At 43.8% G+C, this 16,786-nt stretch overlaps 1 protein-coding gene across 6 annotated transcripts in view; it reads right to left on the bottom strand.

The window, feature by feature from the left end:
- Positions 1-16,786, bottom strand: part of myripb (myosin VIIA and Rab interacting protein b) — a 120,988-nt gene that overhangs the window by 6,887 nt on the left and 97,315 nt on the right. For all 6 annotated transcript variants that reach the window (XM_046371014.1, XM_046371015.1, XM_046371016.1 and 3 more), the window contains 8 exons: positions 7,717-7,803; positions 6,614-6,711; positions 6,296-6,376; positions 5,427-5,588; positions 2,922-3,090; positions 1,834-2,360; positions 1,205-1,354; positions 172-957 (listed from right to left, as the gene is read on the bottom strand). In XM_046371014.1, the coding sequence (XP_046226970.1) occupies positions 172-957; positions 1,205-1,354; positions 1,834-2,360; positions 2,922-3,090; positions 5,427-5,588; positions 6,296-6,376; positions 6,614-6,711; positions 7,717-7,803 (2,060 nt within the window). The remainder of the gene's footprint in view (positions 1-171; positions 958-1,204; positions 1,355-1,833; positions 2,361-2,921; positions 3,091-5,426; positions 5,589-6,295; positions 6,377-6,613; positions 6,712-7,716; positions 7,804-16,786) is intronic.

The raw sequence follows: 16,786 nt of genomic DNA on the forward strand, positions 1-16,786 counted from the left end.
ATCAATATAAGGATACAAGAGGAAGATGAGAGGACGAAGAGTTATTGAGAACAAAATCATAACTACATGTCCCACACAGACAGACAGACAGACAGGCTGACAGTACATCCCTTGCAGGGCAGCGACAGAACCTGAAAGTGAGTGATGAAATCGTTTGTCTGATCTCCTCACCTGGTTGTCTGACAGCACCCCCTCCTGGGAAGAAGGTGTAATCGCAGGTGAACTTGCACTGGAGCCACTCCTCCTCGCTCCTCCTTTCTGCTCTCCTTGCTTCTCTGCATCTCTTTTATGTTGTCTCTTACTTTGTCTGTTCTCTCTTTTATCTCCTCTCTTTTGCTCCTGGTCGTCCGCTGCCCCCTCCAAACTTCCGACTCCTTTCTCTAACCTCCTCTCCCTGACTCTTCCCTCCTCTCTCACCGACTGACTCTTTATTAGTCTCTCGCTCCTTTTCATGTCTTGTCCATTCACTTGTTCCACTGTTTCACATGCTCTCTCTCTTTCCTTAATGCTCGTCCTGTCTCTCAGTCTGTCACTTGACTTCTGCCTTTCTCTTTCTGTGTCTTTTGGCCTCGTCTTCTCTCTCTGTCTGTCGCTTTCTTTGCCCGTCTGTTTGTCCGCAGGCCGCTTCGTGCACTCCTCTTCGGAGGAGCTGCTGTCTCTGCTGTTGGCTCGGCTGACCAGCTGACTGAGTCTGGATCGCAGTTCTGCTTCCAGAGGGTCTCCGGGCGCTGAGCTGCTGGAGGAGTGCAGGGCCCCCGGAGCCAGAGGGTGGTGCTGTGGAGGGCTGGGGACTACTGAATTTGGGGCCACTGTGTCCAAGTCCTCCGGCTCGGGTGTCATGGCATCCAACTTGAAGGCGTCTGGTGCAGCTGTGGCCACTGGCACAGTGTCAGGTGCTGACTGTTCCTCACTTAAGCCCCTCTTCAGAAGGGCATTGAGTAGAAAACCACTGTTCTCCTTGATGGGGGGAGAAAAAGGGACATACGTATGCAGAGAGCAAAAACACCATTCATCAACCTCAAATGCCCAATGTTTAAGAAACAGACTTACTAAAGACATTAGTGAGCCTGATCCACTTTAATAAAAAAAGAGAATTGCAATTTGCTGCCTCCTAATGGGGAAACAATATTTTATAACCGCTTCGTTTCTCCTTGGTGCGGTGGGAGTTAGTAATATGAGTGTAACTGCAGGTGTGGTATTTTACCTGTGCTAACGGGTAGATGGACTGAGCGTGGCTCTGGCCTGCAGTCCTGCTCTGCTCCGTTGACGACTCTCGCTTGCTTTTCCTGCGGCGTCGTGACCTTCTGACCGGGTCGCTCTGCCTCTCCTCGGCCTCGCTGCTGTCCCCCATCACCTGGGAGCAAGTACTTTTACTCAAGTGAATGTTGTTTGAGTCTTTCCTTTTAGTTCTGCTTTACACTTGTAATATACAACCTTTCAGAAATATTGTACTGCTATCTGACAATTGTATTTCCCAGTTCACATACATTAACGTAAAAAGATGTGATTAACTTATTATCAGTGATGCAATGTAACTAAATGCATTTAGTCAAGTACTGCACAAGTGCAATTTTGAGGTACTTGATCTTCACTCTTTCCATTCTGATGATCAGAAAAATGCTCAGTATCAGATCTGATGATCGATCAGTGCAATGATTGATAGACCCCTAGTATACCTACAGTATACAGTACGCATATGTGTAAATATACACATAATTTACTTTTACTTGTACCTTTCACATTGAAGGAAATTTATTACCATAAAATTATTTTGAGACTTTTACCCAAACAGCAAAGTCCAATAAATGCAAATGTTATAGTGTAAAGACAAACCTTAGGGTTAAAGTTCACATCCAGGGCCTCCGAGTGAAGAGGATACGGAGATAAGTTCTGGTGAAGGTGTTGGTGGTAGAGCGACTGGTGATGAGGGTGCAGGTGTGTGTCCGGCGGCCCTTTCTTCCTCAGCAGGTTGTGAGGAGGTTTGCGAGGACATGCGGACAGAACCGATGAAGCCTCTGAGTCTGAGTTCAGAGTCTCTGTGTTGGTGTACTGGCCAGAGGACGGTGAGGTGATGGGGAGGTGTTGGGTGTACGTCCACTCCGGGTCGTGCTGTGAGTCCGTGTAGTAAGTCTCATCGGACAGTTTGCGCCGGAACTGTCGCAACGCTGCCCCCCAGCCACCTTCGTCGTCCTGCTCAGAGTCGGATCCCATCTCGTCGTACGCTGAGACGACGCCGGACTCTTTTTCCAGCACGCTGAACACCAGGCTCTTCCTCTTGGTTAGCAGGCTGGGCCGAGACAGCTGTGAGCTGTGCAGGGCGATCCAGTTACCGTCTGGGCTCTGGAGCACTGAGGACGCACCTGGAAGGACAGGAGCAGACAGCAGGAAGTTTCTAAAAACAAACTCGTATTTCCACCTGGACTTTTTGGATAGGCTGTGTGACCCATTTCTTTAACAGCAATGCTGTAAGAGTCCAAAATTAACCCTTCAACAAACAGTTGTATTGCAGTAAAACATATTTTGACAAAACAATGACTGTTTCTGTGGACTTTTTCATAGTTTTCCCACCATAAATACTTGTCCTCTTAGGAAACTTGAATTCAAGCAACCACAGACACAATCTTCCATTAGTTAGGACACCATAAACTTTTTATTGTCACATTTTAAGCCATCATGGGTGTAGTAGTACTTCAGTGTAAAAGGTAGGCTACTATGACTTGGACAAATGATAAGTATGACCCAACCATAATTTACATTTACATTATCTCAAAAAAGCAATAAAGGGATCACAATGTTTGACCACTGCGCATTGTCTCATTAGCAGGAAATCAATGAATTGCTTTTGCATCAGTCCCAGGACCAGGAGGAATCAAAGTCAAACCGCTTAGCTAATTAAAACAGTCTGCAAGTGGGATATTTACTGGAGTTGTCCAGACGGTCGACGCTCTTCCAGCTGGGCAGAGACGTGGCCTTGCCCTCCCTCTTCAGAGAAGCGTAGTCTTGCAAGCCTCCGCCAGCTCCGGCACCCTCCTCCTCTGGACCCTTCTCTGGGGAGTCGTCGCTGGTGAGGGAGAACGCGGACCGTGAGCGCTGCAAGCACACACATTAAAGGTCTGAGACACACATGTTTGACAGCTCTGGAGATTTAAAGTTGAACATTGCTCTCTTTTTGCTTTTGTTCAGGTGCTTCACACAGACTTTCAGTGACAGGAGATTATTACCGCTCGGACAGAGCGGCCAGGAAAAGTCACATGTAGTACCCACGTATAATAACTGCATAATATAAAAGGAGAGCACTTGATCCCTCTGGCCTGTCTCCTTTCTGTCCGAGCAGGAATCTGTACAACAGCAGCTGCAGGTCAACACTTTCATCAGCAGGTGGCGCTAGGAAATAACTAAATAACTACCAGAGAACAGAGGCTCTACTAGTCTCTTTTCATGAACAGTATGTGTATGTGTGTGTGTGTGTGTGTGTGTGTGTGTGTGTGTGTGTGTGTGTGTGTGTGTGTGTGTGAGAGAGAGAGAGACACAGAGAGAGAGAGAGAGAGAGAGAGAGAGAGAGAGAGGGGGAGATGGAGAGCTCTTGTGCCATTACATTCACCACTGATCATTAAATCACTTTTGAAAGAAATATCCCCAAAATGAAGACCTTTTCCCCTTCCTGTCATTGACAAGGGACCAATTTAGGTTTTCTGGTTAGCCTGGGTTTGGATTTGAGGGGAATGTTTCCTATTGTACAGTCAATGTTTGTGGATTTGCACTGAACTTGTAACGTCACTGGTGTGTATCCTTAGAGGCTGCTCCACTGACAGCGAAAGGGGCATGTTGTGTTTGTCATTGAGTTGTGTACTTAACAAATACCAAATGTTTGCACGGATGTTCAAAACTAGAAGTGTGGTAACAGTGCGCTTCATCTGGTCACCTGTCACTTCCGTCAGAGAATCAAAGGGGAGAGGAAGTTGGTGGCTAAACGTAAGACTTTACCAAACACCACAACCTGGTGGCTGTTCAACCATGAGGAGAACAACTCTCATAATCCCACGCTACATAATGTTTTGTTTTGTTTTGTTTTGGTTGTGAGACCCCCAGCAGCAGAAATTGGATACCGTGCATTTAACATCCAAGTGAAAGGACTGATTTAGGTACATGCGTTGTTCAAGTACAGGCTGAGCTGTCGCGTAGGGCACAGACGATTGAGAGGAAAAACACCAGTTCTTACACTGGGTGGGGTGCGCCATTTAGATTACCCTGAGGATCAGTGTTAAGGCAGTACATTTGCATGCACTGTGTCTTAGTGCGTGTGTTTGCAGAGAGCTGATAAACAGAGCCCTTCCCACGGCAGGCCGAGCAGTTGAGGAGGATCCCTTCGTATTTCACAGGACTTTGATCTTCGTTGAGTGAAACAGCAGGAAACAGAACGCTGAGGCCCAGGGAACGCAGCTTTGATGCTTCACTCACACACGGGACGATGACAAATCTCCTCGAGTCCCTGCTGACTGGTACTCGCTGCCAGGTGTGTGTGTATTGCTGATTTGTGTGTGTCCTCAGGTGCCTGCGCAACCTGTGCGTTGTCATATTATGTGGACTTTTCTCCAAACTGGAACGTTCAGTGAAACTAAATAGAAACTGGATAAAACTGTCTTCTTTGGACAATATTGTGGCCCACTCAGAGTTCATTTGGTTCAGATCACATTTGCAATACTTCTAACGCTCTGCTTTTTTCCTATTTGAAGGTGAAATCTTCTGCAAAACACTTCAAACGGTGAAAAAAGAACTATTAGCCATGAACCTTTGGGTCTGTTTGGCTGTCTGATCGTCTATTATCCTTCTATCTTGAGGGAAATGACTGAATACACAGTAAATTCAAAGAGTGCAAGTAACCAACAGTCCTATAAATTAATTAAGTTAATGTTTTTAGCTTGCAAATGGATCCAGAATATCATAAAAAATTCACATCATGCAGATTTTTGGAGCATACTGAGCATATTATGACCTTATACTAAGATTAAGTGTGCAAAATTTCATGTGACTCAGACTCCTCACCACATGCTAGGAGATCCACAGAACATCTGGCAGAGAAAGAGACCAAAATGGGACCACATTGTCACCACATGTGTGACTGGGGCTACTGAAAAGTGATTTTCTGTCAAACACAACATTCCTGTGTTTTTCAAATCTGGCAAGCACACAGAGACTGGTCCACCCAGAGGAGCAGACACAAAGACACAGACAGAGGATCACTGTGCTGGAAGTGCTCTGAAACGTACAGCATGTACACGGCAAAGAAACAAAGCTGCCTTCTTTAAACACACGCTGCCTTCGGGTCAACACTTAGCAGCTTACACACACGGACTTTTGTTTTTGCTTCGCTGGATATGACTGTTATTTTTAGAGTTATTATGTTTTTTGTGGGGGCAGAGACTGACCCAGAGGGAGTAGGGGGTCTTGAGGGGGTCCTGTGGTCCTTGTGAAGAAGCTTGAGGCTGAGACGGAGAGGGGAGCTCACTGGGCTGGATCAGGGACTGAGGCTGAGGCCAGACAAAGTCATACTCTGTCTGCATCTCTGAACGCTTCCTCCTCTGGATGATCTGAGCAGGAAGGAGAGGAGTGAGGAGAAAGTGAAAGAAGGCTAAATGACAAAGCTGCTCGGTACTTAAGCACACGACGAGCTTTATTTAGACAATAAATTGTAATAATAATTGCAAATGGCAAAATGCAATCCCATAACAGCATTTTTTTCCACATGGGCATGAATAATTTGTTATAATGAAAGTTTAAACCAATAACCCAGTTTCCATTTGAATTTTCAAGTAACATTATGCACCAACATCCTCTGAGCAGAAATAAAGAATCCTTTTTTTTTTAATTTCTCTTTCAAAGACTTGATGGCCAACAAATGTTAATTAAAACTGCAAAGCAATCAGACAACTGAAAACTTTGTCTCCACTGGCTATGTGTATGCAAATTTCCAGACATGATTAAAACAAAAGACTTTCTGCCCTTTTCTCAAATGGTACCATAATCCCAGTTTCAAAAGAGGAAAAGAAACTTCCTGTGTTCCTGCACCGTCTCTCAAGCAAAATGTAATATCAAAGAAAATGCTTTTTGTTTAACATTATAACAGTCTGTCAGTCAAACAGAAAACAGAGGTGGGACCTTGCTCAATGCATTACATTTTCATTTTGTAGAAGGCACTTGCAGCACGAAGAGGTTGAAGAGGTTGGCTGCCCCTTAACGTCTTCACGCAAGCTGAAAGCAAACATGCAAAAATAAGACGCGCTCGTACTCAACCTACTTTTTGTACAATGGTTGTAGCAAGTTCCTCTATGAGCTCCTCTTTGTGGTCCCGCAGATACCGAGCCTCATTCTGCTTCTCCTGCACACACACACACGCACACACACACACACATGCTGTTCAAAGTGACTGTGAATTACCAGGAGGAGGCCTGTGCAGACATCTTAGCCAAAACCCATGACTGCATCCCGCTGATACTGAGACCAACAGGGAGGCAAGAGGAGAGCAGAGAGGATGACAGAGAATGTGGGGATGAAAAAGAGGAAAGAAGAGGAAAGATAAAAGGGAAAGGAGAAGAGGAAGAGAGGGATGTCTCACCAAGCTGTCACTGAACTCCTCCGCCTTGGCGATGGCCTCCTCTATAGCCTCCTCAGCAACACGCAGGGCGACTGTGAGCGTCTCTGCCATACTGTGTCCTAATAGCACACAGAAAAACATTTTGTCAGACGACCTTCATCCTCTTCCTTTGACTCCCTCGCTATTCTAGTGGTTTCCAACCAGTGGTCTCCAACAGGTCATAAGATAAATGTCAACGGTCACGAGACGATTCATTTCATTTTCTTATGAATCACTGGACAGTTTTGATTATTCTGGGCTCAAGTGAAACAATCTGAAACGTTTAGAGGACATTTTGGTAGAAATATGCCAGCTGTGACAAGGGCTCGCAAGTAGATCTCAATCTGTTTTAAGGGAAACTAATTAAACCAATTAAGAGAAACAATCTGGGTTTGCCGAGTCAGCTCTGTAGTCCATTCCTCATCTCTGACTGAGTTAAAAAAAAAAAAGAAAAACAAAAGTAAACAGAGAACAAAACATGTAAGTCACTCCTTACCAAATGGGACAGCAGAAAACAATACAACACAGTATAAACTGTCTCTTAATGCTGCAGTGTAATGAAAACACAGGCGCCCCTCCTCCACATGTCCGTGGGCTTCTCAGGGGCTGCCATTATTGAAATGGCAGACCTTGATCGTTGCATAAACAACTCATAATTACAGGCAAACAAATGAAATTAGCGGTGTCATTAAGTTGGAGCCATTTGGCTGTTTGCATCTTTGTTTGTACATGAAGGTGTGTGCAGTAAAAGGCGTGAGCAAGTGTGTCTGTGGTGTGAAGGAGACTGAGTATATCCAAAAGAGGACTGTCATTTAGTGTTGTGTAGCACTGGTGTGGCAATCCCCCTCCCTCCTTCTCTCTCTCTCTCTCACACACACACACACACACTTCACATAATGGCGTTCAGTTGTTAAGGCTAAAATTAATTAACGATAAAACATAAAAGCTCAACCTTTTAAGAAAATGGACAAAAGAGCACAGCAGGCAGCTGCAGACAGGAGAAGATAATGTCATTTATAATTGTGGCTGAAATCACCCATCTGCACTGCCACAAAACGCTGCCCGTCAGTCACCTCACCGCTTACCTTCGCTCTGTTTGTAGAAAGCGGAGTCACTGCCACAGACGCTGCCATCGTTGTCGTTCCCGGTGCTTTCCTCGTGAACACTGCTTTCTAAAGAGCGAGAGAGACAGGGTGAGAGACAGACTTCAGACAAGCCATCAAAGTGACGCCTGTCGCACAAATGCAAATATTCCGCTCATATCATACCATATAATAATGTGGCTACACATCCTTTCACACTGCTGCCACATTATAAGTAGGTTACTCTGTGCACAATGCCACAAACCTCCTTTTCTACTCCTGTCACTTGTATTCCTGACTCCATGTTGTCATCTTGTCTGTTGTATTGTTTTGTTTCTTCTACTTTGCAGCTTCTCCCCATTGTGCACCAAAAGAAACAGAATGACAGTTGGAAGAAAATGACAACTCTTATCTTATAATTCCCTTCACCATTCAAACAAATCACGCGCCGGCACATATCTTAGATATTCTCAGTGCACATCAGCATTACCACAAAGTGTGTTTGTACGTTTTCTCTCGTGAGTTAGTTATCTTCTATCGTTCAAACCAGCTCCAAAATCTAGAGTTACAGCAATGGGATGTGCGTGTGACCCAGAATTGAAACTTCTTGATTATGATTCTGAGACAGGTCAACTTAAAGGGCCGTGGAAGCCCAGAGAAGGTGTAGTGGTTACAACATGCCCGCCTTCAAAACCACATATTCCCTCAGTGGCCCATTAGCTTGTGTTACACGTCTCTCCTGTGGATCCAATTTATTGTGGACTTCTCATCAGTCCAGCTGTAAAAAATGAAGAGAGTTTGAATGAACAGGCAGCTTATTAAGAAGACAAACTGCCAGACGGCGAGAAAGAGGCATTTGCCAAACCAACAAGGTGGAACATAACGCTGCTGGAAAGAGGGAGGTTAAGTACTCTGACCGACGGCCCATCAGGTACATTTCTATTCTCAAACACAAGACAAAAAACTCAAGTGCACCCTGGCTCCAGTTCCACCTCTAGTCCTCACTTTAGCTCATTTCCATCTCACTGGAGCCAAAACAAAACCATACTCAAAACCTCCTGCCCCAAACCCAGGCCTTGTTCCAAAGCTTTGGCCCCTGCTGCTGACACAACACAAGCACAACCAAACTTCATGACTCCCATCCCTGGCTGGTCTCCACGCCTCCATCTTTAATGTAGTCACCAGTGTCCTCCTGTTGGACAGGCTGCAATTTCTAACTGAACGCACGGAGACGATCCAAAACTCGCAGTGGTTTGGTGCAAGTTCGGCAATGGGGAGCCAGAGCCGCACTCTGCCATAGCTAACTGTAACGGGCCAGGAATAAACCCACAAACAGGGCCATCACTCTTCTGCACCACACTGTTGCCGTTGGATGCAGACTTGGTTTCTCCCACAAGTGTACATCGCACTAAAATACACGTGTTGCATAAAACAGCAATAAACTTAAAATAATCTCATATCATGAGCCCAACACATGGACGCATGAACAAAAACAAATTTCCGTCTTTCTTTATTTTCTTCTGTTTTCCCCTTGACAGCAGCAGCAGCAGCAGCAACACACCCAGCTGTCAGACATGTTATACTCTTTCAGCTTTTCTGCAAGATGAACTGCTGCTCGTCAAAGCACTGCCATGTTTTAGTTCAGAGCCTGTAAGCCAGCAATCACAAACCCTTACTTCACTGTGACACGCAGTGACATGCTGTAACTCACCCACAAAAAGTCAGCGTTTGATGTTTCTCTCTACACATCTGACGACAGGCAACAGCTGCTTTGCCCGAAAAACGTGCAGCTCCACTCGTGTCTATTTGGTTTCAAGCTGCCTCCATTTACAGGCCCAGTCCTCCCAGTTGCTGCACGATGTAACAAGTACCCAGACCATTACACGCTCCACCCGTCCATCACTGCCAGACCTGTCTCGCTCTGACTGAAGTAACATTGAACACAGCTGTAGCGTTCTCGCTTGGTTGGAACTGAATTATAGTTTCTGGCAGCGTGGAAGGGGACAATAGGTGGGGAAATTACCTGCAGCGGCTCAGGACAATGTGGACACTAAAGGACTGTTGTCAGAGAAAGTGAGCCACACACAGGGAAGCTTATACACAAACACACAAACTGAGAAAGCTCCTTCGGACTCGGGATTGTGATAATTCACCCGGCGCCAGCCCAGCACTGATTAGACACCAACGTCAACCTCACAGCAGCCTGTCAGGCAGCATAACTCTGGAATACAGTCACCTGTCAGTCATGTGGATGCAGCCAGGACTGCGCAGTGTTTAGAAAGTGCATCCATGGCAGTGTGTTGCTGCTCTCACGAGGATGAAACATTAGCTGCTTTATTGCTTTGTCAGAGGCATCATGGTATATTTACTCAATTTACTATATGTACTCACTTGCACTTGAGTGAGTGTATTCACTTGCACTTTTGTACTTAAACATAGGAGGCAGCTGTTTCCCCATTACCAACTATCACTCATATTGCTCCCCAACAGTAACCATACGTTTATGACTGCATGACGATGATGAAGGTCCACTAAACATCAAGAGGTCATTTTACCTAAAGAATAATGCTTTCTTAATCCTAATTAAGTACGTACTTTAACACAAACCATGAACTTCCCTTAAAAGTTTTTGTGCTTACCCTGACTGAACTTTACCCGCAGCACTTTACCCATCGTGGACTTAGTTATCAACAGTGATTTTGTTTGGATTTCACAGACAAATGATCTGATCTGAGCACTTGGACATGGACAAGAAATGTATTTTGCCATTTAATTTAGAGGTCTTTTTTCCCACCAAAAACAGCTGCCTGAATCTGTAAAAGAGGGTCATGAAAGTGATGACACTGAACCAAAACAGTCAATTTGCAAGCCTTAAAACGAAAACGACGGGCTGAAAGGTGGCTGAGATGAACTGTGGAGTCAGGCAATGATTCTCTCTTTTTAAATAAAAATATGGATTTTTGCAGCTTCAAGTAAAGGATCCCAGAACTTCTATCACAGGTCAGACTCCTAATTTAACACTTTTGCAAAAGTTTTAATATGACAGTGATCCGTGCGTGTGTGTGTGTGTGCACATGCCCAATGACCATTGTCTCACCTCTGTAGCTCGCCACTTGCCATTCCCACCACTCAGACGAGTGGAGGTGGAAATTGCTCAATATTGCCATGGTAACCACACCGACAGCCACAGTGGGCTGCATTGCCAAGGATGTCTGCACAATGCAAGCGACAGTGCAAATGAATGTTGTCTGTGAGTGTGTGTGGATGAATTGGGCTAAATTATCCTTCTGTGGATAGAAAACTGACAAACATGACAGACATATACACAAGTGTGTGTCTGTGCTGGGTTTTTCGTTTGTTGCTGTTAGTCTGAGTGCACTGAAGGTTAGCACCTAGTGAAGCAAACACGGTTATTCATCAAACTTCTGGTGAGGAATGCAGTGAACACTCTTTGAAGGCTCTTTGGCTCTGAAACATGTCAAACCCAGCACTGACCAAACACAGCATGAGTGTCTTAACAACTTAAGTTTCCTGCTAACACACCACACCGGCAGGGCATCTATTGTGAAATGTTTTCATCGCTGGTTGATTGACTGCAATTTACATTGATAAGGGGAGTTTTAGTTTTAGTTACCTTCACCACCGTTAAAAGCCTAACCTGTTAGTTTCAGTTTAAGATAAAACCAATGTATGCGAAGTTGAATGATGCAGTTTCATAGGACAATTTAATGCCAAAGAAATCAGTTGTTGTTCTGCAAAAAGAAAATAAAGGACAAAAGGTTGAGTGAAAGAAATAGTGATAATGTTAGAATATGTGGAGAGACAGACAGAACAAAAAGCAGAGTGTATAAATAAATGAGTCAGTGAGGCTCCACTTAGAGCTAACATTCCTGAAGTGCCAGCAGCAGCAGCAGGAGGAGGAGGAGGAGGAGGAGAAGGAGGAAGGAGAGTCCAGACGGCTTCCTTTCAATTACAATGCAGCATCTGGCAGCACACACAGTCTCATAAACAAAGTCCTCAGAACAACGGCTGAACCGACAGGATGTCTGCTTACATCACGACAGGCTGCGGTGTTTGTGGAAAGTAAAACAAACAGTTCACTCATTTCTTTATTTGGGAGGTAAGAAATTTACTCACCTTTTGGGGAGATGACACATGTAATTTAAATCTCTCATAATAATAAAAAAGTCAAATGAAACAGGGTGCTTTACCACAAAATTGTACTCTTTTGAAATAATTATTATTTTCTATCTATAATACTGACCATTCAGATGGTGCCTGAAGCATTCACAAGTGTGTGTGTGTGTGTGTGTGTGTGTCTGTGTGTGTGCAGCATTATTTGGTCCCAGGGCTAACATGGCCTTTAAAGTTCAAATAATGGAGTTGGAATAAGACATGAAGGAGTACAATGTCTTCAATAATTAGAAGTAGCATTTAATTTTTAAACTTTTAACAACGCAGCTGATGTCACCTGTGGGCCACCGTACCTGACCTCAAAGGAACCTGGTCGGGCAAGTCCTTTTAATGCACAAACCTGGACGAGAACAATGCTGCAGAGAGAGAGCACGAACACAGCTTACAGAGATAGGAAATGTCCTCTTGAGAGAACGAAATAAAACTGAACAGTGATGGACTGGTTGGCATCTGTGCTGATTCCAGCAGATACAAAGAGGTGAATGATGGAAGCTACTCAAATAATAAACTCCCCATTTCCAATGCATTCTGTTTGTATCATAGCTCACACATGAACCAAATGCCAAAAAGGATCCAAGGTCCAGCTGCTAAAGGTCAGTGTTTTCAGTGCATTTGCTCGTGAATGCAGGCTAGCTGAAATGTGCACATGGATCGGCACAAATAGAGTCAGTTACATTCCTGATTCCAGTGTGGTCCAAGCCCTGTAGTTGTTTGATTTTTGACAGCAGCGGCTCCGGGCTCCTGTTTAACATTCTGCCCTACAAGCCCTACAGACAGGGCACTGTACTCTGAGTCATCACGTTCTCAGCTCAAAGAACGCAGACAACAGAAATGATCCAAAAAGTGATGATAGGCCCCTGAGTGTCTGAAGCACATGAGTCATATTACAGTAGGTTTAACTTTTCAGGCACCATAGAAAGCGTTGAATGAGTATAACATGCTCAAAAGACTCCGGCGATTCAGGAGGTTCTTGTGCTTCGTTACCACATCCCGCCTTGCCATCTTGGTAGAAGAGAACAGCAGTACAACGAAGGTCAGTGCTAACATCATCCCGGCACTGACTCACTAGATCGGCCACATCTGACCTGTAGTTCAGTGCTGAAGGTTGAGACAGTTTTGGCTAAGTAACCACTGGCTGGTCAGAAATGGATCAGCAGCAAAGTGCACAAAGCTCAATCTGCTTCCCTCACTTTTCTTTCTACAGAGCTTCAGTTATGAAAACATTTGTATTCATTTCACTGCACCCGACAGCTGTAAAACACCAAAAATAAAATGTAAATGAAAAGCAATACTTTGTTATCTGATCTCGGTAAGTCCACACAAAGTGGCAGCAGAACAACTCAAAATACACACTGGAGCTTGGATTTCAGAAACACATCTACACATCTGAAGGCTGAAACCCTAATGAACACTGAACAGTGATCCCAGTTGCAAGGCTGTAGCTTCTGTTAACAGCTTATGTTTGTTCATTCTGTAGGTTTTGGGTTTAATTTCCCTACAAAACAGCCTGAGAATGGAAAGCTCTTTAGCAGCTCAAATGGAAGCCCACATGCCAGACTTTGTCGCTGGCTTGTAAACTTCACATGGTGACGGTCAGACAAACTGTTATGGTGGAGACAGTTGTCCACACGGTCCGTGTCTTTGTCTCTGGTACGCACAGATGCACACAAAACAAACACGAGCACACCCAGAGGAAACTGCACTGATGAAAGAGCGTCTTTTACTCATCCTGTCTGCAGTAATCACACTTTAAAGGCAAATTATTTTTGAAACCTGTCTTGGCAACTTAGAAACTGCAACACTGCATTCTCTGATGCTATCAGTGAGCTTGTCCTGTGCTATTAACACCGGACACACAGATGTGTGCACGTGCGCACACACACAGACATACACACACACACACACACACACAGACACACAAGGACATCATCTCCTTGTCTTTGTGAAAAGATGGCTGCAGCCCTGGAAAACCTCAAAACACTCCACTGCTTTTCCCCTGCTTCTCCTCACTCTCGCTCAGATTTCTTACTAGCATGTTTGAAGGTTATGTTTGTGAACATTTGTCGAGCCGACTTCATCTTAGTGGATAGGTGTGAAGCCTGCCACAGCTGTTTGGAGGGACGTGACAGCAAACAGAAAACGCAGATGAAAAGTGGGACAACAGTAATCCCCCGTTTGAAATGAATGAGATTCAAGTTAAAAATAAATAAATAAATAAAAAAGAGAGAAAAATCATCATTCCTGCTGTTGATACTTTATAACAGACTCATCACATTGCATTTCATGGCAAATTTTAGGATGCTACACCATAAAACCAGATTAGAATGGTACAGAGTGATGTACAAATTGCTCTGTGATGGAGATATTAAACGCTGAGCCGTTACAAAAATTACAAGTATTAGCCAGAGTGCTTATGCTGATTTATCACGGTGGAAACCAACACAATACCCCTTGGATATATTTTATAGACACACAGAGCCGCAGCACAGCACAGGAATGAAGTGCAAGAGATAAAATATATGAAAAAGCAAGGACACATCAAAAACGTCTGCACACATCCTTAAATAAACTCGGCCGGTTTTTGAAAACCAGAGAAAAATAGCTGAAAACAGATGTTTTCCTAACCTTAACCAAAGTGGTTTTGTTGCCTAAACAAAACCCACCATCCACCCCAACCAGCTCCTTGTGACTGCGCTGTGACACTTAAACGCAATGTTTCATTCAGTCAAGTAAACGCTGTCTCTCCATATAATCCAGCTGTGATTATGTTTCCATTATAAACGTATTTGCTGTTGCAAAGTAGTTGTACATAAAATAAATCTTTTAGAGGATTGTGAACGCACACTCTTTAAAGTACGGTTCCTGAGCGTTAGAAGAGAAGGCCACTCTTATTATCTGTACAGTTAACTCGAAGCTTAACACAAACACTGGAAACGGGGAAACAGCTAGTCTGGCTCTGTCCAAAGGTAACCCGCTTTGAGTTCAACAATGAATCCATTATATCTGGTTTGATACCAAAGTGTAAAAACTACAACTTGCAGTTTTACAGGTTTTTATGAGCCAGATGGAGGAACTTCCTGTCTGAGTCTTGCGGTCACCGTGAGTTTGTATAGGTCCCTGTAAGACTGCAATGTGTTGCTTTTACAGTTTGGTTTTTGTACATATTGAACAAACAAGATATAATGTGAGCTTCAGATGTGCTGGGAGGCGACTTTTGTTATCTTTAGACAGAAATAGAGAAGCTGTGCTCTTGCTTTTAGCCTTTAGGCTGAGCTAGGCTAACCTGCTGCTGGCTGTAGCTTCATATACAACCTACAGGACATTAGAGGAGTGTTGATGTAATTCTTGCCATGAAAGCAAATGTATTTTGAGATAATAATCTTACATGTTGATTTTTTCACTCTTCTGTTCTGAGCCTATTGACCAACTCATATACTTGTAATAATATTGTTATTCTGTCAGTTCATGTCATTTGAAAATAAGACAGTCCATCTCATTTTACTTGTTCTAATTTCACTTTGTTGACAAGTTGTCTCTTGTGCACCACAGGCTGACACTTATTTGCTAGATGTCTTGCTGTACTGGCATCAAGCCTTTAATTGCTAATTTTATAGGTATACTTGCACGAGTGCTTCTCGTTTGAGATGCACTTAATGAGATACTTGGATCAGTTAAGGGGAAAGAAAAGGTAATTTATCTGCACAAGCACAAAGCATTAAAGATGGACAATCCCACTGAAGTCTTTCTTTCCTCTCTGACAAGTTATTTGTTCCTCTTTACAGCACATGGTGACCAACATGTCATCAACGTTCAATGTTAAAACATCTCTCAAGCAGAGCATCACACTCACGCACACATACGTACACAGAAGACGGTTTTTGTTACAGATCACGCAGGGGCTTAATTCCCCTTCCACCGGAGATGATGGACACAGAAGTACGAATTGCTTGCTCTCCGTTCTCCTCCTGCTGGTTTGAAGGTCACGCGTTCTCTCTGGAGACATGACAGATGTAAAACAGTCACAGCTCTCTCGTCGACTGTCACGTTCAGCTGCCGTTTCACACTCGTATAGAACTGCATTTTATCAACATTGTAACACTGGCCCCTCGGTGATAATTGAAAAAAATGAAAAATTCTTTGCTAGCAGACAAACAGAGGCAGCGTCTGCTTCACATACGGTTGGGAGAGAGTTTATGACAACCTTTTACATTCCTTCTCTTGTTCGTTCATTCCTTCCTTCCTGCACTGAGTCTCTAGGCTACATAACAAAAGCTCTTTTTCTTGGAGCAAAGGAGACTGAGCAAGATGGTGTAACATCAGTTTGATAATGTGCAACATCTTTATCTAATTTAATTTAATGCTGATTTGCTTGCTGATCAAAAATGTCATTGTAGTCTATTATTCTCTAGTCTCATTATAGTCTATGTGAAAGCACAGATGTCCTGTTGTATATCATGATAATCTGTTCTGCTACAGACTTGTTAAAACACTTGACATATCCCATTATTTGCTGCAAAAGAGGTTTTATAATGCATTTTCTTTCAAATAAATTAAAATTAAGTCTAGTCATGATTCTCGTTTTTGGAGATGTTAATCACAACCCCTTTTAATTCAGTAAGATATGTTGAGGAAAAAATGAGAAAAACAGGATATTTTCACGGAAACACACACATGAACACCGAAAATGGGGAAGAAAGCTTTTTGAGCTAATAATTCAAAGGTTCTCCTGCTCGAGGCAACAATATCTGACTGAGTACACACCATCAACACACAGGCCCTACACTTGCACACACATCACAGTACATCTATAATCGTATGGAAAGTCAGTCGGCCAGTTAGTGGGAGTGTTGATACGAGTATTTGAGAATTGGAAGCGTTA

This window comes from Scatophagus argus, chromosome 18 (genome assembly GCF_020382885.2).
Source record: "Scatophagus argus isolate fScaArg1 chromosome 18, fScaArg1.pri, whole genome shotgun sequence".
NCBI classification, from domain to species: Eukaryota; Metazoa; Chordata; class Actinopteri; family Scatophagidae; genus Scatophagus; species Scatophagus argus.